The 23,161-nt window shown below is 45.6% G+C and overlaps 1 protein-coding gene across 1 annotated transcript in view; it reads right to left on the reverse strand.

The window, feature by feature from the left end:
- LOC137638571 (ubiquitin-fold modifier 1) overlaps positions 1-23,161 on the reverse strand; it is an 80,756-nt gene that overhangs the window by 35,544 nt on the left and 22,051 nt on the right. Inside the window, exon 2 of the mRNA XM_068370742.1 lies at positions 8,695-8,751. Within this exon, the coding sequence (XP_068226843.1) occupies positions 8,695-8,751 (57 nt within the window). The remainder of the gene's footprint in view (positions 1-8,694; positions 8,752-23,161) is intronic.

Raw genomic sequence — 23,161 nt, forward strand, 5'->3', positions numbered from 1 at the left:
GAGGAGGAAGATTCCATTCAGTGTTCTTCCTTTCTTACAAAATTATGTTCCTTAACATTCTATAACTAATTACATACATACATTTACTATATACATACATATATACACACATATATATATATATATATATATATATATATATATATATATATATATATATATATATATATATATATATATATACACACACCTCATACAGAAATTTATATATGTAATGAATATACAAAACTTGAAAGTTATTTGTATTTTTCTTAACTATATAAACATGAGTCCTTTAAAATAGGGAATTTCTTCAGTAAATCTAGAATGATCGTTGAAATAATAAATGAAGTACTAAATGACTGATGGTGAGCATGATCACTTCTGTCAAAGCCTTCCCTTTTGACCTTCAGCTCAGGAGTGAGAGGGGTGGCTGAGGTGGGAAATTTAACATTTAATATTTGTACAGTATAGTTAACAAAAATACAAATTACTGTACTTTAAAAATTTATTTTTTCCTTCATGTATACTGTACAATACAAGCCTTTCGTGCTTCAAAATAGGGAGACACATTGTTGGATATGAAGTCCCCCTAGAACTGAACTAGTTACTTCTTTTTTTTTCTTTGGAATACACCAGTCTCTCTGGTCCCATTAAGGGAGGAATATGACGCCAGTAATCTCCTATCAGCCCATCATAGGGATGAGTACGCTGATATGGCCTGACCAGTACTTAAGTTATGTAGGCTACCTAGTAATTGGGCAATAAAGGAAGCTTTCACCCTCAAAGGGGAGAGACAGTCTGGAATGAAATACTTGGCTTAAGATGACCAATGGATAAGTAATCATTTTACCACCCTTCCCCTCATAAAGGGAGGATGGAAGAGAACTACTACTAACAGATACATCTAATAAGAATGGTACTTAGAAATATAGCTTACTGGCAACAATGTCAGATCCAGCAAGTAACAATATGAATACATCATCCTCAAGTAAACGAAGAGAAAGAAAAGAAGCAGAAAACCCAATCATTCTACTATTATTCCAGATTTACATGTAACACGTTAATATAGACAGCACGGTTCCTTTTCCGTATGGAAGCTTGGCTGGCAACACTTCAGCCGCCACTAAATGGCCAAGAACAATAGTGCTCAAGTACAGTAGTAGGTATGCTTCCTTAAATAAAAAGCTGTGAAGGTTGCTTGCCACTTCCAAACTGTATCTCCTATCAGAAAGCAAAAATTCTTCAGTCTAAAGTGGGACTAAAACCCACAATTTTGTGAGCTCTAGCTGAAGACAGTACCTTCAGTCCTCGACCCTCTCAAACATAGAAGCAAATGCTCTTTTATTATCTCATGAAGTGAGAATGAGATGCTCTTTAGCACCTCTTTCTTGGTTCCGCCAGTACTACGGAAGTAGCTGACACTCAACGATGAGATGTTGAGTCCTCTTCAAATAGCACCACAGAACCCTAACAGGACATAAAAGCTTCTTCTCATGACTATCTGCCAACACTAAATGAAGTGTGGGGATGGAGAAGGTTCAAAATATGGTCTTGTGTCAACTTTTTGAGGGTTTTATTACAAATTTAGACACAAAATAAAAGAAACTTTCTTCTAACCTTCAGGGTTAATAAAGGAGTGTCCATGCAACTTGCCAACTCACTTCACTAAAGCTGCTACTAGCAAAAAGACAATTTTGAGTTAGAATTCTCTGATGACCTCAAAGGCTAATAGAGGACACAAGTAGGAGTCAAGAGTCATAAGGCAGGTCACATCTCACTTAGAGGGCATGAAGTCCTGGGATGGGCAAGCTCCCCACATGCATAGACTACTCGCAAAAGGAGCACAGGCTTATACTCAGTTGGAAGACAAGGTTCCAGATTGAGCAATAGACTTTCAGTTACGACTGAGAGGCACTTATGGACAAAGATCGACGAGTAAGTCTGTGACCTGTGCTACAGATTTTTTTCAAATTACCAACTATTCCAACATGGTCAAGAATCCACCATATTTCAATACTTCTTGGGAATAGAATTTATTAAGGAACTCTTTTAATTTGTAATACCATGTGGTTCATTCTATATTCAATTGTTTTAAAAGTTAATTGAAAGCAAAATGGCCGATAGCTCAGATGTAAATACTGATACTTCAGTACGTAATGAAAACTCCCTTATTTTGCCTGAATATACTGCAGTGCAAAATCATCTATCAATGATTTTGAGGCATCAGTATATATATAGCATAATCAGGACCTTTCCTTTATACAGTATACATTCCAAGATACAATAATACAGTACAACTGTTTACAAATAACTTGGAATACCTTCATTTCAGTAGATGATCATGAAATTTAAAATCAGTACACATTCACTGTACTGGTCAGTGAGTAAAAATTTTCAGCCATATTTGCATTTTTAGTAAACAAGTAGTACAGTAATGAGATTACCACTCATACCCCTACACCATTCACAGGATTTTTTTGCCATTTTGTTTTTTATATTAGCTCACAACACTCACTTGCCCAGAGCCTAACTCTTTCACTCTCGTAGCAGTGCTAGTATAAGAATAATTTCATTGGATTTTTTTGTACTCCATATTCTTTGTTGAGTTGTGCTTGCTATTGTTTATCATACAGGCACTTTGTACTGCGCTGTAAAGTTAACAGTATTGTGACGATGGCCCCAAAACTTTATTAAAAAAAAAACTGCGGCAGACCAGCAAAAACTTTATTTTCGTACTACAACATCCGTGATTGGTAGTTATAATTCTCCATAAAGAGAATATCGAAGCATCAGATGAAGTGAAACAGACAATGTCATTGACAGACTAATAGCAACATCTCAACGCTATATATTGTAAAGTTTATGCATTTATCAAATCAATTATCATTATTACTTGCTAAGAAAAGATAGATGAATACTATGAAGAACTGCAGAGGGTAATAGATAAGATCCCTGAGAGATATGAAAATTGTGAATGGCAACTTCAATGCTAAAGTTGGAAGGAATATCCAAGGGATAGAGAATGTGATGGGTGTCGAGGGTCTTGGCAAAGTTAAAAAAGAAAATGGAGAAAATTCCATAAGTTTCTGTTCAGCAAACAATCTTGTCATTGGAAGTACTCTTTTTCAACACAACAACATCCACAAGTATACATGGACTTCATAATGTTGCAATTACAAAAATCAGATGGATCATATTGCCATTAATAAAGAGAGAAGGAGGATGCTGAGAAATGTAAGAAGCTACAGAGGTGCAGTTATTGTTAGTGATCACCAGCTCCTCACTGCCACACTGAAATTTAAACTGAAAGCACCCAACAGAAAAATTTATAAAATACCTAGGTTTGATACAACTAATCTTTGATACAACTAATGTACGAATCGATTTGCAGTCTTAGAGACTTTAAGAGACAACAAACAGACAATTAATGAAGAACAGTGTGATATTAAGAAAATATATCAGTCAGTTGGTAGTGAAGTCTTGGGAGACACAGTTACATGGAGAAAGCCGTGGATATCAAATGATACTTAGGATACTATAAAAAGGAAACAAAGACAGAAAATTATTGTTGAAAGTTTTTGAGGAAGTAATGAACATTAAAAGGTAGAGCGAGCTAAGTATTCCAGTATTGACAGAGAGGTCAAAAGAAAAGCCAGGAATGACTGGAGAGAATATTTTGACAGTAAAGCAGATGAGGCTGACAAAGCTATGAATTCAGGAAGTGGCTAGGTGTAAGAATTGCTTATAGAATTATAATTGAAATCTCGGGACAAAAAGTTGAAGCATATACCCATCAAAAAGAAAGATGGCTCTGTTATAGCAACAGAAGATGAAGAAAGACAACGTTGGATGGAACACTTTAGTGAGGTTATCAATAGGAGATATGAAGGGAATAATTTGATTGATATACCTGAAGCTGATGAAGCCCTGATGTGCCCATGAATGAATTCATTGTGTTTGAAATCGAAGCTATCTTCAAAAACTAAAGAGATGGAAAGCCCCAGGATGCTGCTTTCCCCAAGAAAGGGGAGGATGAAGAAAAGAATAGGAGCCAGTCAAACCTTTTCATTCACGCAGACTAAAACCAGGTAACAGTGCCCTTAACCTTCTGCTACTTCTCCAATAAGGAGCTTGAGGTATTATACCAGCTGTTGTGCAGCCATCAAAGGATCGATAGAAAACGTATCGAGCCTCCTGTGGGTCACGTCTTGCAGGTAGTGGGCTATGAAAATGTTCTGACGTTTCCATACCCCAGCTTGAAGAACCTGCATCACTGAGAAGTTGCTCTTCAATGCCAAGGACGTAGCCACGCCCCTGACATCATGAGCTCTTGGGCGACGTGGAGAAGGAGAGTCTGGATTCAGCGCATGGTCTATGACCTAGCGAATACATGCTGAGATGGTGTTCTTGGTGACACTCCTCTTGGTTCTCCATGTGCTGACAAAGAGTGCCGGCACACGAGCCAGGCTGCGGCTGTTCTTTTAAGGTACAGCCTCAAACTCCTCAACTCACAGGTTTTGAGTCTTAGCAACAATTACCCTGGGACGAAGCTGAACGTTACCTTTCCCCCATCCCCTTGAATGGGCAATGTTGTATGAGAGACCATGAAGTTCACCGACTCGCTTGGCCGAAGCCAAAGCTAGCAGGAACACCGTCTTCCAAGTTAGGTAGCAATCTGTTACCTGGCGTAATGGTTCATAAGGGGGTCTCTTTAGAGACCTGAGAACTCGAACCACGTTCAATTGGGGGAGGTCTCACTTCAGACTGAGGACAGGTAAGTTCACAACCACGTATGAGCAAGGAAAGTTCTGGAGATGAGGAAATGTCCCTTCCGTTCAGTTTAAAGGCGAGGTTTAAGGCTGAGCGACAGCCTTTTAACGCTGAGACTAACAGGCGCATTTCTTTAAGCAAATACACAAGGAACTCCGCTATTCCTGGAATAGTGGCATCGAGAGGAGAGAAACCCCTTCCACGACACAAACCACAGAGACTTTCCACTTTGCCTGGTAGAGTGCTGCTGATGACTTTTGCAGGTATCCAGACATCCTGTTTGCAACTTGTTGAAAAAATCCTCTCTGAGAGAGGAGATGCTGAATAGTCTCCAGGCATGAAGTTGTAGCGAAGCTACAGCTTTGTGGAATATGTTAGCATTTGGTTGTTTGAGTAGATCGTGTCGTGGAGGGAGTTCTCTTGGAGACTCCGACAGGAGTTGCATAAGGTCCGGAAACCATTCTGCGTGATGCCATAGCAGAGCTATGAGGGTCATAGAAAGGTTAACCGATGTTCTGGTCTTGTTGAGTACCCTCCTCAAGAGACAGAACGGATGAAAGACGTAAACGTTGATATTGTCCCACAATTGTTGGAATGCCTCTTGCCAAAGAGCCTTGGGGTCTGGGACTGGGGAACAGTACAACGGGGACCTGAAGTTCATGCGAAGAGATCCACAGTCGGAGAACCCCACAGAGTCAGGACTTTGTTGGCTACTAGATGATCCAAAGACCACTCGGTACTCACTATCTGAGATGCTCTTCTCAGGTTGTTAGCGAGCAAATTCCTCTTGCCCAGAATGAAGCGTGCCGATAGTGGTATCAAGTGAACCTCGGCCCATCTCAGTATCTCTACTGCTAAATGGGACAGGAGCTGCAAAAATGTACCTCCTTGTCTGTTGATGTAAGCCACTAATGTGGTGTTGTCGCTCATCACCACCACTGAGGGGCCCGCCAGGAACTGGTGGAACTGTTGAAGGGCCAGAAAGACGGCCTTCATCTCTAGGAGATTTATGTGGAGGTACTTTTCTGACTCTGACCAGAGGCCTGAGGTCGTGTGTTGCAGCACGTTATTTCTAGATTTTTTATTTATCATCATTAGTCAGGTTAAACTGTATTTGTATAACACATTACAGTATTGTATTTCATAAATTTTGTGTACGGTTTAATTGATCGCCAGTCCATCAATAAAAAAATTATCTTTATTACAGAGTGATGGTGCCCCACACCCAGCAAGGATTATGGGTAGATGGAGAAGTTTTCAATAGAAATGTTACTCAAAGCCTGTTTCGTTGTTATAACTTCCATACACTGAGGAGTGATTCAAGCACATCCTACTACATTGTGATGTAATTAAACTTGAGCAAAAACATAATTATGCATATACTGCTAATATAACAATGTAAGCTTCCTTGTTAGCTTCCATTAATAACTATATGAGTAAGATTAAGAGAAAATGAAATGAGAAAATAAAGAAGAAGAAACAAGACTGAATAGTAGAGTTTAGTGATCTCCATGTCTATCCAGGAAAAACCATAAAATCCTTGGAAAAGTACCAATCTAGAGACTCCATAGTATTCCAGTGAAGATATAATGATAGTGAGAGTACTGACTGAGAATTATGCCAAAGTCAGAGCAACTTTAAATGTGTGTTTTATTATATAATTATTCTTATCACTGACAGATGTTTTCCCATCATAGTGTAATTGTCTTTTTTTTCATATATTGACACAGGGTTTCCATGCATATTGTTTCACATACTCGTCCCCAGAAACAAGTGAACAAAGTGGCATAGAAAAACTCAGCAGCAGCCAAACTTTAAGAGTTGTCAATGTCTAAACCCGGCTGACTGTTCATGCAGATAATGAACCACAGTGTTTTGGGGTTCTCCTTTAAGCTTAAAAGTTTTTTTTTATGTCACAAGCCTGGAACTTTCTCTGGAAAATATCTACCTTAACCAGAAAGGCTCTGACTTGATGTTAACAATTAGAAAATCTGCATCACAGATCAAATAGGGCTTGATCCTAAAAAAGGGCTTTTATATGTTATACCTTATTTTTGTGTGTGTGACTTTGCAATCAAAAGGAGGGGCCTCAAAATATTATTATATGTGATCTCAACACTTATCCATTTTCATGGGTGTAGAATATCCATGACATACTGTGTATCAGCGAGGATTGTAAGCCTTTTGCTTTTTTGTCTTTCTGATGTAGAGGTGAGAATATAGAGCCAGGTCCAATGTACAACCTTGTTTTATAATCCCTTTGATCTTGATGCAAGCAATCATTCAAATTACATTTGAATTTAGCCAAGATATGTATACTATTTATACTTGCATATTTACTGTATATGAAATATTTTCTAGATTGAATCCTAAAAGGCTTTGCCTGGATATATCTAGGTTGCTACTTCTGGTTTTTGAAGACCTGTACTTTCTCCTCACTATTTTTTTTCTCAAAATAAATATTCTAATTTTTTGTAAACTGTGTATTTTTTTCCAGTACATCATAGTGTCCTCTTCTCGGCCTCCAATTTATAATTTGTTTATATACTGTATATATGGTTTTACTGTCATTTTCCTCTCATGTTAAATTACCTAAAAATTAAGAAAAACCTTCTCCTTTGAAAGCATGCTGCCGCTATCTAAATTGGATTCTATGCGTGCTAGTAACAAGCGAGACTTCTTACCTCTGAATAATATTAAGTAACTTCAGTTCTAGTTGGGTCCCCTTGCCCAGTATAAAATCAAGGGGTGGTGCCCACTGCCCAGTTCCCTTGACTGTTTACCTGTTCCTCAGATTTCTGGGTATTCCACTGTTCAATCTTTTTGTGTAGTGAAAGGAGTGTGGTCGGCATTCAGACATTAGCCAGTCTGCGTGCTACATCTGGCCACAGTCTGCAAACCGCTACAACGTCCGTTCTCTACCAGCCAAAAGTAAAGTGATGTGGTTCATTGAACCGGAGTAGATATTGGTGGCTGGAAGATGAGCAATTTGCTCTCCTGCTCACGCATCCCTCGTGAGAGCGTGCGAGAAGGAGCTTTAGAAAGGGATTTGGGGGTGCGGGTAGAAGAAGAACGAGTCCCGCTCACCCTTGAGGGAGAACGATCCCGCTTAGCCTTCTTCCTCCTACGCCAGCTAAACTTCTCCCAATGGGAGGCAGGCCACTCCCTACACTCTGCGCAGGGCGAGCCCTGCTCACAACGATGCCCTTGACACGTAGGACACAGAGTGCGGGTCGGTCTCCAACGACGACATAAAAAGAGAAAGCAAACAAATCAAAGGGTCCAATCACAGTCAGGAGGAGAGTGGACACGTCAGATCACTACTGAACCAAAAGAAAAAGTGACGTCTCACAGCTATACAGGCAGCTGGGTACCCTCCATCCACCCGCTGCCTACCCGCTAAGCAGTTAGGCAGGGTTGCCAACTCGCACTCAACAGTCTAATGGCTACCTCCAGCTGCCACTGAAAGAATATCCACATAAATAACGGAAAGTTTGTTAATATGGGAACAAACCAATTTTTTAAAATTTAGCTTCAGTGTAATGTATTGCGAGTATGAAATAAAATAACAAATTAATAAGATATAGTAATGCTAGGTTAACTACTGCATATGAAAAAAATATCTAAATCTGTTGTTGCACATAGAAATATTAGGACCAAATTTCGTACCTATTAAGAATAATGTGAGAAAACACTTATAAACGATGAATATATAACTTAATTGGCCCCCTTAAATATTTCACTTTCTAATTTAAAAAAAAAAAAAAAAAAAAAATTCTAAACCAACATTTGCTCTGCATAAATGGCATAACAACACAAGCCAATATTTCAGAATACTTAAATAATGAAGATTTTACTATAAAACAAATGGTGGATTCCTAAGAGAATACTGTATCATGGCTTCGCTATGATTACATCAAGAAACTTGTTAATTTTACTTACACTTTATAAGGAAGTTTGGGATCTGAAGTCAGAGTGATCTTGAAAGTAACTTTTGATCTGAAAAACAAAGTAAGAAATTATAGAAAACCAGTTCCTGAAACCCAAAACATTGTCTTGAAAGGTTCATCAACTACAATCACACTGCATGATTTTCCACTTAAGAATCTGAATTGGAACATTATACTTTTGTCTCAAACTTTTATTCTAATATAAAGTTATCTTTGAATGCCGAATCTAATTTCAAATTCTCTCAACTGGCTATTGTAACTAGTATACAATCATTCATTTGCTGAGAATAACTTTAAATCAGCAAGCAGAAATTCATGTACTAGAACTTCATACAAGTATAAAACTGAAAAATCGATTTTTTTTCAAGTAATCTGTCTTTTCTAACTATACAACTGAGTCCTTTAATAAAAGTATGATTAACAGCACTGCTGGAACTCTGCTATTAAACTTTATAACAAGATGTCAGCAGTTACTGGCAGGTGGTAAGGAGGCCTTACCTCTTCCAGCCCACTAAGTAGCCACTTTGACCTTCACCTAGGAACTAAGGGGACGGATGAGGTGGGAAGTGTTACTTAGGTTTGTAAAGTTAAGAAAATACAAATTACTTTTAAAATCTTTGATTTGTTCCTACATGAACACAACCCCTTGTCCTTTAATGGAAGTCTTTTCTTAAGGAGGAGTTATTTCCAGTGACCAAACTGGCTGGTTTAAAATCCCAGGATGTCAGGATACTCAGACATGAAGAGATGCAAGTGTTCTCCAATCCACCTCCTAGCAATCCTAGCAACCTGATAAAATTTTCTGACTACCTTTCCTCTTGAAAGGAGGATGTGAAGAAAAACTTTTATCTTAATGTAAATAGAACAGTTGCTCAATAGGGTATCTTACTTGCATCCAAGTCTAATCAAGCAACATAATGGCTTGACTCCTGCACCCCAAGAAAGGTGAAAGAAAAGAGGAAAAAGGGCCAGACATTCTTAGTGCTCCTCCTAGATTAACATCACAATTGCTTATCTTGATGAGATGTTTCCAGATCTTTTCCTTCAAGACTTGCCTGACAGGTTCTTACATAAGTCCAGTGTTGCGCCCACTCTAACTTTGTGAGCCTGTACATGCGTAGGTTCTTCTGGTTCTACTGATTAGGTTTGCACTCTCCTCATCATATTCTAAAGCCAGGTTTTGTTTTTAGATACCTTCTTATTACACCTTCTTGAGCTGATGCACAGGTTTTGGAGCTACTGTCTCATAATTTAAGTTTTCTTCAGGTAGTGTTTTAGTATTATCACAGCAATAAATCATCTAGATGGAGTGAGTACATGGAGGTCTCAAACTTGGGGTCATCCACGGCCAGGTTCTGAGTTTTAGTGACAAACTAAGGGAGGAAGGAAAAGGAGACTTTTCTCCATCCCTCAGTATGACTAACAAGATGCGAGATGATGTGATGTTCACATACTCACTTTGAAACAATGCCAGGGCAAGCAAGAAAACCATTTTAAGTATCAAATCTTTGTCTGACACTTGCCTCAAAGGTTTGTACAAAGAACTCTTCAGACCTGAGAACTCTGGTTGCATTCCACGAGGGTGGTTTGAGTTCTCTTGGAGGGAAGGATTGTTCAAAGCTCCTCATGAGTATTGACATTTCTCATGAAGGGGAAAAGTCTAAGCCCTGAGCAATAGCCTTTCACTGCTAAGACTGAGAGGAGCTTCTCTCGACAAAGGTAAAATGAATTGAATTGAATATAAAATTAAGCTGTAAGCCAAGCAATGGGGCATCAAACGCCATTCAGAGCTATATAATACAAATAGAGAAACTCAGCTATCAGTTGTATAGAGGCTCTGACCAGAGAAGAACCCCTTCTAAAAGGCCAATAGCAGAAGATGGCCCACTTTGCCTGAGAGTCTGCTGTAGAGGATCTGAGGAGGTATCCAGACATCCAACATTCAGCCCCATCATGATACTGCCACCTTGTCCAATAGCTTGATAGGCATTCCCATCATTGGCAGTAGCTGGAGGGGATTGCCTTCCTAGAATTCTCTGTTTCCTATCATGGGCCTTCCCTTTTTGGGCTGGCCAGAGTGAGGTCGAAAGGTCTGAACCAAGTCAGAAGATCTTCGAGGGGAAGATGCGGCCAGGGTAGTGGACTTAGCTCTGGAAGTTGTGCAAGACTTCTTGAACGCAGACTTCAGCAGTTTTGATGTCTTGTCCTTTTTAGGTTGGTTTCGATGTCACTGTGCTCTTGAAAGTGATACCTTGGTGGAAAAGTGTCTTAGCTTTTCTTTCCCAACTTTTCCAATTTCTTCGATTTCATTGGGGGGAGACTAGGCTATGTCTAATCGGGTACATTTCAGGAGTTAGAAAACTATCAAATAAGATCCAAGAAAGTAGACTGAGGTGGTATGGTCATATCATGAGAAGAGATGAACAGTATATTGGGAGGAGAGTGATGGAAATGGAGGTACAGGGAACGAGAAGGAGAGGGAGACCAAAGCGAAGGTGGGTGGACTGGATGACCTTCAATCAAAGAGATTAACCGGTGATGAGGTGTGGGACAGAGGTAGATGGAGAAAGCTGACCAGAAACATCGACCCCACATAGAAGTGGGAAAAGATGTAGAGACCTAGAAAGTTATTCCGAAGTTCTTTAGATGGAAAACTGAGCATAAGACTTTCCCAATACCACCTCATCAGGGTATGGGGACGCAACAGTATTACTCTTAATACTAGGTACACAAGGGAACATGGTTTACCTGAAGTGGTTTGAGGTTAGCTATGCAGAGAACCCAGGATGCTGCTTTCCCCAAGAGAGGGGAGAATGAAGAAAAGAATAAGGGCCAGTCAAACCTTTTCATTCATGTAGACTAAAACCGGGTAACAATGCCCTCAACCTTATGCTACTTGTCCAATAAGGAGCTTGAGGCTTTAAACCAGCTGTTGCGCAGCCACTACAGGACCGATAGAAAACGTATTGAGTCTCCTGTGGGTCACATCTTGCAGGTAGTGGGATGTGAACATGTTTTAACATTTCCACACCCCAGCTTGAAGACCCTGCGTCACAGAATAATTTCTTCTGAAGGCCAGGGACGTAGCTATGCCCCACACATCATGTGCTCTGGGGCGACGTGACGGAGGAGGGTCTGGATTCAGTGCAAGGTCAATGACCCTGCGAATCCATACTGAGATGGTGTTCTTGGTGACCCTCCTCTTGGTCGTTCCTGTGCTGACGAATAGTGCAGGCACACAACGATGGGCTGCGGCTGTTCTCTTGAGATACAGCCTCAAACTACTTACTGGGCATAGTAAGAGATGGTCTGGGTCATCAATTACAGTACGGAGACTAGAAATCCAGAAGGAGTCGAATCGAGGAACCGCTACTCTCGGGTTCTGAGTTTTAGCAATAAACTCAGGAACGAAGCTGAACATTACCTCTCCCCATCCCCTTGAATGGGCGATGTCGTATGAGAGACCATGAAGTTTGCTGACTCGCTTGGCCAATGCCAAAGCTAGCAGGAACACCGTCTTCCAAGTCAGGTGGCAATCTGTTGCCTGGCGTAATGGTTCATAGGGAGGTCTCTTAAGAGACCTGAGAACTCGAACCACGTTCCATGGGGGAGGTCTCACTTCTGACTGGGGGCAGGTAAGTTCATAACTCCGTATGAGTAGAGAAAGTTCTAGCGATGAAGAAATGTCCATTCCTTACAGTCTGAAGGCGAGGCTCAAGGCCGAGCGATAGCCTTTCAGTGCCGAAACTGATAAGCGCATTTCTTCAGGCAAGTACATGAGGAACTCCGCTATTGCTGGAATAGTGGCATCGAGTGGAGAGATACCCCTTCCACCACACCAACCACAGAAGACTTTCCACTTTGACAGGTAGACTGCTGCTGATGATTTTCGCAGGTGTCCAGACATCCTGATCGCAACTTGTTGCGAAAATCCTCTCTCAGAGGGGAGATGCTGGATAGTCTCCAGGCGTGAAGTCATAGCGAAGCTACGGCTTTGTGGAAAATGTTGGCATGTGGTTGTTTGAGTAGACTGTGTCATGGAGGGAGTTCTCTTGGAGGCTCCGTTACGAGTTGCAGAAGGTCCGGGAACCATTCTGCGTGATGCCATAGCAGAGCTATGAGGGTCATCGAAAGGTTGAACGATGTTCTGGTCTTGTTGAGTACCCTCCTCATCAGACAAAACGAGGGAAAGGTGTAAACGTCGATGTTGTCCCACCGTTGTTGGAAAGCATCTTGCCGGAGAGCCTTGGGGTCTGGGACTGGGGAACAGTACAGCGGGAGCCTGAAGTTCAGGGCCGTTGCGAAGAGGTCCACAGTCGGAGAACCCCACTAAGTCAGGACTTTGTTGGCTACTAGATGATCCAAAGACCACTCAGTACTCACTATCTGAGATGCTCTGCTCAGGTTGTCGGCAAGCACATTAATTTTGCCCGGAATGAAGCGTGCCAATAGTGGTATTGACTGGATTTCGGACCAGAGGCCAGAGGCCTGAGGTCATGTGGTGCAGAACGTGGGCCCCCCACCCTTTTTTTGAAGCGTCTGAAAACAGCATCAAATCCAGGGGGAGGACGAAAAGGTCCACTCCTTTTCGTAGATTCTCGTCTGTCACCCACCACTGGAGGTCTGTCAGTTCCGCAGGTCCCATGGGGATCTGGATGTCCGGGGAGTCGTGTGCTTGATTCCACCGGGACTTGAGTCGCCACTGGAGGGATCTCATCCTGAGGCGACCATTTGGAACTAGACGGGCCAGCGATGAAAGGTGACCGAGGAGACATAGCCATGATTGGGCTAGAAGTTCTTCTCGTCTGAGAAAAGGTCTTGCAGCAAAGGCTTTGTGGAGAATGGTGTCTACAATCATGCCAAAGTATACTAGTCTTTGAGTGGGAACAGAGAGGACTTCTCGAGATTTACCATGATCCCCAGATCCTGGCAAAGTTTCAGAAGTTTGTCTCGGTGTTGAAGAAGGGTTGACACCGAGTCTGCTAGGATTAGCCAGTCGTCCAGATAACGGAGGAGACGGATGCCAATCCTGTGTGCCCAAGATGACACTAGGGTAAACAATCTGGTGAAGACTTGTGGTGCTGTGGAAAGACCGAAGCACAGCACCTTGAACTGGTATATTCTGTTGTCTAGGCTGAATCTTAAGTACTTCCATGAAGACGGATGGATTGGGATCTGGAAGTACGGGTCCTTTAGGTCCAGTGTGCACATGAAGTCTTGCGGTCTTACTGCTAGTCTGACCGTGTCTGCCGTCTCCATGCTGAACAGAGTTTGTTTGACAAACTTACTCAGAGCAGAGAGGTCGATGACTGGTCTCAAGCCTCTAGACGCCTTGTTTAAAAGAAAGAGTCGACAGAAGAAGCCTGGGGATCCGTCGAGGACCTCTTGCAGAGCGCCCTTCTTCAACAGGGTCTGGACTTCTGCCCAAAGGGCTTGCCCCCTTGCCGATCCCATGGCAAGGGAGTTCAATGACACTGGATTCCTAGTCAATGCAGGTAGAGATGTTATGAACGGGACACGATATCCTAGACTGATCACGGAGATTGTCCAGGAATCTGCCCCCAGTTGCTTCCACCTGTCTGCGCAACTTTGTAGGCATCCCCCCACTGGTGGAAATGCAGGGGGACTGCCTATCCTAGCGTTTGCGGCCTTGGCTGCTCCCTCTAAGATTTTTCCCTCCCCTGGAGGACTTTATGCCTTTCCTGTCTTTGAAAAGAAAGAGCTTAGACACCATTGTCTTCGCTGCAGTTTTTGTCATCGTTGTGGTCTTGGTTGGACAGGATTACTGTGGTGCTGGAGGTTTATAGGGCTTAGATGTTAAAGCCCTATGGAGGAGGGAGTCTTAATGAGACTTCCTCCACCTCTCAGCTACATGTTCCACATCCTTAGGCTCAAACAAATGACACCCCTCTATGAAGGAATGTCTGAGCCTATTGATCTTGACGCTAGGGACCTTCTGGTCGAACCTCCCAGCTACTACATCTCGACGTTTCAAGATGGTATTTGCCCACAAGTTCAAGACTTGGTGGGCAAGAAACTCGATCGTGCGAGTACCTGAGAGAAGGAAGGTTTCCATAGCTTTCCTGGTATGTTCCTTGGAAAAGTCCTCGGATTGTATCAGGATACCTAAGGTCCCTAACCAGATATCAAGCCACGAAGTAGCTTGCATAGCATACTTCCTAACCTTCTCCTGGTTAAGGATCTCGGCTGCCAAGAACGAGACCTGCCAGTTGAAGTCTCTCTCAAGAGGGACTCCCCTGGTTAGCTCTTCTAGCGAGTGATGAAGAGGAAGAGCTGAACTGGGCTCCTCCAGGATCTCGAAGTACCTCCTCTGCTGTACGCGAGGAAGTGGGAGGAGCTTGTTCGTCGTACCGGAACGGTTGGAGGAGGGCATCTCGGAGAGCTGCTGGGCTATCTTGTCCCTGGTACTCTTCACCCCTTGAGACCAGGGCAGGGTTGCACTGGTCTTAAGAGGGTTTTTGAGTACCAAAGACGCGGTCTAGGACCGTGTCTTTGCCCTCTCGAGGAAGGATCTCTGGGTCGGACAACCCGTTGAGAACCCTCATTAGAGTCAGAACCTGCCAGAATGCACGTTCTGACTCCTGCTGGTCTCCTCCTGTTGTAGGACTTGCCGCGAAGTTTCCTTCTGTCCCCAAAGGCTCTTCTTGGGGAGAGTCGCGGACATTTCCCGAGTGGCTGGCTGGCTCCATCCTAGCCCTAGTGGAGGACTTTGGCATGGTTTTGGAGTCTTTGGATTCCTTCCAGAGGAGATAAGACTCCAACATCGATGTGTGTGGCATGTCCCTTCTGCTCTTAGACTGCGAGGAACTCTCAGCGAGAAGAGAGATTTCCTCCATTGGTGCGCTGGGGGAAAGTCTCTCTTCGCGTGGTTCCCTAGGTGACAGGAGATCTTCGTGCGAAAGGGATGGAGAGTTTGTCTGAGGAACAGGAGGAACTTACCTCGATACTCTGTGTGGATTCAGTTTCGCCCTCGGGGAAGTGACTGCGTCCGAAACTCCTATTTTCCTCTTCAAATGGGTAGAGGAAGCCATGGTTCCATGCCCTAGATCTAGAGCTATAGGTCGCTCTGATGAGCTATCAGACAGGACACGCTTGAAAGCCTGGGTTACGGCACTGATCAAGGCATTGAACCAGGGCTGCTGGCTGACAGATGCATTGTCAGACAGACCCCCTGAAGGGAAAGGGACCGAAGGTTCCCTGAGAGGAGTTACTAGAATAGGTGGGCTTGGCTTAAAATGTAACTTAAGGATCCTGAACCCCTCTGCATGAAAATGTTTCCCTTCTCCCATAATGCGCGATGGTATGCGCTTGCGGGGAGGGGAATGAGGCGATGGCGACCTTGCTGGACGACGTGCCTGTTGGTGCGCATGCCCCCGCGCGGGCGAATACCGGCGCCCCCGCGCGGGCGAATACCGGCCCACGGGCGCGGGGGGGAATACCGGCCCACGGGCGCGGGGGGGAATACCGGCCCACGGGCGCGGGGGGGAATACCGGCCCACGGGCGCGGGGGGGAATACCGGCCCACGGGCGCGGGGGGGAATACCGGCCCACGGGCGCGGGGGGGAATACCGGCCCACGGGCGCGGGGGGGGAATACCGGCCCACGGGCGCGGGGGGGAATACCGGCCCACGGGCGCGGGGGGGAATACCGGCCCACGGGCGCGGGGGGGAATACCGGCCCACGGGCGCGGGGGGGAATACCGGCCCACGGGCGCGGGGGGGAATACCGGCCCACGGGCGCGGGGGGGAATACCGGCCCACGGGCGCGGGGGGGAATACCGGCCCACGGGCGCGGGGGGGAATACCGGCCCACGGGCGCGGGGGGGAATACCGGCCCACGGGCGCGGGGGGGAATACCGGCCCACGGGCGCGGGGGGGAATACCGGCCCACGGGCGCGGGGGGGAATACCGGCCCACGGGCGCGGGGGGGAATACCGGCCCACGGGCGCGGGGGGGAATACCGGCCCACGGGCGCGGGGGGGAATACCGGCCCACGGGCGCGGGGGGGAATACCGGCCCACGGGCGCGGGGGGGAATACCGGCCCACGGGCGCGGGGGGGAATACCGGCCCACGGGCGCGGGGGGGAATACCGGCCCACGGGCGCGGGGGGGAATACCGGCCCACGGGCGCGGGGGGGAATACCGGCCCACGGGCGCGGGGGGGAATACCGGCCCACGGGCGCGGGGGGGAATACCGGCCCACGGGCGCGGGGGGGGAATACCGGCCCACGGGCGCGGGGGGGAATACCGGCCCACGGGCGCGGGGGGGAATACCGGCCCACGGGCGCGGGGGGGGAATACCGGCCCACGGGCGCGGGGGGGAATACCGGCCCACGGGCGCGGGGGGGAATACCGGCCCACGGGCGCGGGGGGGAATACCGGCCCACGGGCGCGGGGGGGAATACCGGCCCACGGGCGCGGGGGGGAATACCGGCCCACGGGCGCGGGGGGGAATACCGGCCCACGGGCGCGGGGGGGAATACCGGCGCCCGCGCGGGGGGGAATACCGGCGCCCGCGCGGGGGGGAATACCGGCGCCCGCGCGGGGGGGAATACCGGCGCCCGCGCGGGGGGGAATACAGTGAACCCTCGTTTATCGCGGTAGATAGGTTCCACACGCGGGCGCGATAGGTGAAAATCCGTGAAGTAGTGACATCATATTTACCTATTTATTTAACATGTATATTCGGACTTTTAAAACCTTCCCTTGTACGTAGTACTGTTAACAAACTACCCTTTAATGTACAGAACACTTAATGCATGTACTACAGTACCCTAAACTAAAACAGGCACAAATATTAAAGGCGATTTTATATCATGCGTTTCCTAAACACCTAAAAAGCACGATAAAAAATGGCAACCAATGTTTTGTTTACGTTTATCTCTGATCATAATGAAGAAACAAACTCCTTTAGTGTACTGTACACATATATGTATAGGTTAGTTTTTGCATCGATTATATTGATGTATACAGTATGTTGATTTTGTTATTACCAATGTTTTACTTAATTTTCCTTAGGACTTCCAAATGAAATGTTTTTCTTTATGATGCCGCCTGAAACGACGGCGTCATAAAGTACGCTCAGTAAACAACCACGCTCAGAACAAAGAAGGCATTTAACGCGCATGATGAAAGTAATAAATAATGATATTTACAGTAAAAGCTTTTAGAAAATATGTTATTACAAATATTGTTTACCGTATCTATATAAAATCATACAGTACATACTGTACGTAGCAAAGCAGGAAAACAATTTACGGAGAGAGAGAGAGAGAGAGAGAGAGAGAGAGAGAGAGAGAGAGAAAGAGGTAGAGGTAGAGGTAGAGAGAGAGAGAGAGAGAGAGAGAGAGAGAGAGAGAGAGAGAGAGAGAGAGAGAGAGAGATTGTTTTACATACGTAAATGTAAATTTTAAACAAAAAAAATATGATAGGCTTTTAAAACCTTCCCTTTAACTTAATGCATACAGTACTAAACTATAAAACAGGCACAAATATTAAAATGTTTAAGTAAAAAATGGAGTTTTTATGATAAAACAAAGTTTTATGAATACTTACCTGGCAGTTATATATACATAGCTAATTATCTCTATTTCGGCAGAATTTTTCTAAAACTAGGCAACCGCCTTGTGGTGGTTGGGTGGTAACACCCGTTAAAGGGTGGTAGGAGGAATCATTCCCGTTTTCTGTTCTTCAGTTCATCTATGCCCGACCTGTCTCCTGAGGGGAGGTGGGTGGGCCTTCGAATGTATATATAACTGCCAGGTAAGTATTCATAAAACTTTGTTTTATCATAAAAACTCCATTTTTACGAATAGAACTTACCTGGCAGTTATATATACATAGCTGATTAACACACTTGGAGGAGGGTGATAGACAGTAACATCGTTGGGGAAACAACCAAAAAAGTTGTAGGATAAATAAACACCTTGATTCCTTACCTGCTAAGGTAGCTGACTTCAAAGGTTCCTGTCTCTTGAGTCGCTTTCCCTTAGGAGTGTCAGCCAGGATGTGACCTGCAGTGCTGAAAACACTCAATCGAGTCTGTCAACGGGGTGAGACCAACAATCTGACTAGACTTCAGGACTACCTATTGCCCAAAATAAAAAACCGCAACTTTACCAAACCAACCACCTAACATTAGCAAAGTAGATAAAAATGATCTAACTAGACTGAGGTGACTGTACACAAGTCGAAGTCCTCAGACAACCAATAAAAAATACACCAACCTATGCACAAGTAAACAAAACTAAGGTTGAGGGGAGGTAGTAACTCCTTTGCCTAATACAGAAGCCGTAGCTACGTATGGTCCCAAGGTATAACATTTCTCATAATCCACCCTCACCTCTCTGAGGTAATGAGAGGCGAACACAGAGTTGCTCCTCCAGAATGTCGCATCCATAATTTGACGGAGCGACATGTTCTTGCGGTAAGCAAGCGAGGTCGCAATGGCCCTCACTTCGTGGGCTTGCACTTTTAAAAGTCCGAAGTGTTCCTCCTCACACAAGAGATGCGCTTCTCTTATCACTTCCCTCAGGAAAAAGGATAAAGCGTTCTTGGAAAGGGGCTTTTGAGGATCTTTCACAGAACACCACAGGGAGCTAGAAGAGCCTCTCACACTTTTTGTGCGAGACAAGTAGGTCTTGAGGGCTCGTACTGGACAGAGCAGCCTCTCTTGCTCTTGACCCACTAGGTTGGTCAAGTTAGGAACCTCAAAGGTCCTCGGCCAGGGCTTAGAAGGGTTCTCGTTCTTAGCGAGAAAGTCTAATCTCAAGGCACAAACTGCCCCATTCAGATTGAAGCCTACCTGTTTTTCAATTGCATGGACTTCACTAACTCTTTTAGCTGTTGCTAAGGCCAAAAGAAAGAGGGTCTTCTTGGTAACCTCCCTAAGGGGAGCCTGTGAGATGGGCTCAAATCTCTTGGTGCACAGAAATTTAAGAACTACATCAAGGTTCCAAGAAGGGGGCTTTAACTGGGTCTGCTTGGTCGTCTCAAAAGACTTCAAGAGGTCATGTAAGTCCTTGTCGCGAGACAAGTCCAAGCCTCTATGCCGACAGACGGAAGAGAGCATACTTTTGTACCCTTTGATAGTGGACACAGCTAGCTTAGCGTCCTGTCTGAGGTACAACAAGAAATCCGCAATCTGGCTCACAGAGGTAGTGGATGAGGAAATCTTGTGCTTCCTACACCAAGCCCTAAAAGTCTCCCACTTGGACTGGTAGACCCTCTGCGAAGAGACCCTCCTCGCTCTGGCGATAGCTTTCGCAGCTTGCGCTGAAAAGCCTCTCGATCTGACGAGCTTCTCGATAGTCTGAAGGCAGTCAGATTGAGAGCGAGGGGGTTTTGATGATATCTCTCGAAGTGGGGTTGTCTGAGCAGATTTGGACTTGCAGGGAGGCTTCTTGGAAAGTCCATCAACAAGTCCACCACCTCCGTGAACCATTCCCTCATCGGCCAGAACGGAGCTATCAGGATCATCCGTCCCGAATCGAGGAGGGCGAATTTCCTGACTACCAGATTGATGATCTTGAACGGGGGAAAAGCATAAGTGTCCATCCCCGTCCAATCCATCAAAAAGGCGTCTACTGCTATTGCCTCTCTGTCCGGAACTAGGGAGCAATAGATGGGGATCCTCTTGGATAAATTGGAGGCGAAAAGATCGATGAGGGGTCTCCCCCACAGCCTCCAGAGACTCTGACAGACCTGTTGGTTGAGGGTCCATTCTGTGGGAAGGACCTGCCCTTTCCTGCTGAGCATGTCCGCCCTCACATTCTTCTGTCCCTGAACAAACCTCGTCAGCAGGCTTATCCTGTTCTCCTTCGCCCAAAGAAGGAGCTCTCTTGCTGTCTCGAAGAGAGACAGAGAGTGAGTCCCTCCTTGCTTCCTGATGTAAGCAAGAGCTGTGGTGTTGTCTGAGTTGACCTCCACAATCTTCCCAGACACCAAGTCCTTGAAGGCCTTTAGCCCCAGAAAAATGGCCATCAGCTCCTTGTTGTTGATGTGCCATCCCAGCTGAATTCCTTCCCAATAGCCTGAGACCTCCTTGCTTTCTAGTGTTGCCCCCCAGCCTGACTCTGATGCGTCTGAAAACAACACTAGGTCTGGGTTCTTCTTGTGTAAGGAGATCCCTTCCCCTAACAAGGTTGGGTCCAGCCACCACTTCAGAAGAGTCTTGACTTCTATTGGAATGGGGAAGGAAAAGGAGTCTTCCTGCATCTTTCTGTTCCATGTCTTCGAAAGAAAGTGCTGAAGAGGCCTTAGGTGGAGTCTCCCCAGAGAGACAAACAGTTCGAGGGAGGACAGAGTCCCCAGCAAACTCATCCACTCCTTCGCTGTGCATCTCTTCTTGTCCAGGAAAGTTCTGACTTTTACGAGACACTTGGCCTGTCTTTCCTGAGAGGGAGAAGCCCGAAAAAGAACTGAATTCAGAACTATCCCCAAATAGAGAATAGTCTGATTCGGTCTGATCTGAGACTTCTCCCTGTTGATGACCAGGCCTAGATCCTGAGCCATCATAAAAGTCTTCCGTAAATCCTCCAGACATTTCTCCCTCGATCGTGAACGAATCAGCCAATCGTCCAGATAGAAGGATATCCTTATCCCTTCCTGATGCAGCCAACCTGACACATTCGCCATTACCCTGGTGAAGACTTGAGGAGCCGTGCTGAGACCGAAGCAAAGAGCTCTGAATTGGAAGCACTTGCCCTCCATTACAAACCTCAGGTACTTCCTCGAAGTCGGATGGATGGGGACATGGAAATATGCGTCCTGCAAGTCGAGGGACACCATCCAGTCCCCTGGACGTACTGACGCCAGCACCGACTGAGTCGTCTCCATGGAGAACTTTGTCTTCTCCACAAATACGTTGAGCGCGCTGACATCCAGGACGGGTCTCCATCCGCCCGAGTTCTTGGGGACCAGAAACAGGCGATTGTAAAAGCCTGGGGAGACTAGATCCCGAACCGGTTCTATCGCCCCCTTGTCTAGCATTTGGTTGACAAGGTCTACTAGAGCCTTCTGTTTCCCAGGATCTGAGTACCGGGCTACTAAGGCCAGCGGAGCATCTGCGAGAGGAGGTTTTTTCAGAAAGGGGATCTTGTATCCTTCCTTGATGACTGAGAGGGACCAGGTGTCCGCCCCTCTCCTCTTCCAGGACTGCCAAAAACCTGACAGTCTTGCGCCTACCGTCTGGAGGAGACGAACTTCATTTCCTGGAGCGAGGTCTGAAAGAACCCCTGGTAGATCTTGGTCCTGAATCTTGCCTTCTCCCTCTAAAATCTGATCTTGAAGTAGTCCTGCCCCGAAAGGGCTGCTGGAATCTCCTTTCCTCCCGTTTCAAAGAAGAAGGAGGGGCTGCAAAGGGCTTACGAGCAGAACGAGATAAAAGGTCTTGGGTGGCTTTTTGGGCCAGAGAATGCGTAATGTCATTAACCAGAGACTCGGGAAAAAGATGTTGAGAGAGGGGGGCGTAAAGAAGCTCAGACTTTTGAGCATTGGTAACAGACCTAGAAGCAAAAGAGCAAAGCAGAGCTCTCTTCTTTAGGACCCCAGCTGAGAACAGAGCAGCCAACTCATTCGCCCCATCTCTGAGGGCCTTATCCATACAGGACATAATGCTCGTAAGGTCCCTAGATCCATCCATCTGTTCAGTTTTCCTTGCGAGAGTCCCAAGCGACCAGTCTAGGAAACTAAAAACCTCAAAGGCTCTAAAAATACCTTTGACGAGATGATCCAGCTCCGACATTGACCACATGACCTTGGCTGAGTTGAGAGCATGCCTTCTAGCAGAGTCCACTAAACCAGAGAAGTCACCCTTGGAGGAGGAAGGCACTCCCAGACCCAAAGGTTCTCCAGTTGCATACCACATACCCGCTCTTGAAGCAAGACGAGCTGGTGGAAACGAGAAGGAAGTCTTAACTGTTTGTCTCCGCTCCATCATCCAGTCATTAATCTTCATGAGAGCCTTCTTTGCGGAGATAGACAGCTTCATCTTGATGAAGGCCGACTGTTTCTTGGCCTTCTTTCTGTTAAATTGGGACTGAGGAGATTGAGGGGCAGCAGGTTGGAATTCCTCTCCAAAAAGTTCAAGAAGGGAGCGAGAGAGAACTTTGTAATCTCCCACAGCATCGGCAGGATTATCATCGTCATCAGAAACATCCTCGAGGGCCTGATCCACATCTGCAATATCCTTCGAAAGAGAAGAATCCTTAGAACCCGACAAGGGCAAAACAAAGGCATCATCCTGCAAAAGACGGGTTGCATCCTGGAGTCCCGCGCTAGAAGAATCCTTGGAACGAGAGGTAGTATCGTCCCGAAGAGGCAGGGTGGTATCGCCCTGGGACCGAGAACGAGAGGCAGAGTCGTTCTGTCGTCGAGAGCGAGAGGCGGTATCGTCATGGCGGCGAGAATGAGAGGCGGTATCGTCGTGGCGGCGAGAAT

The sequence above is a fragment of the Palaemon carinicauda genome, chromosome 3 (genome assembly GCF_036898095.1).
Source record: "Palaemon carinicauda isolate YSFRI2023 chromosome 3, ASM3689809v2, whole genome shotgun sequence".
NCBI classification, from domain to species: domain Eukaryota; kingdom Metazoa; phylum Arthropoda; class Malacostraca; order Decapoda; family Palaemonidae; genus Palaemon; species Palaemon carinicauda.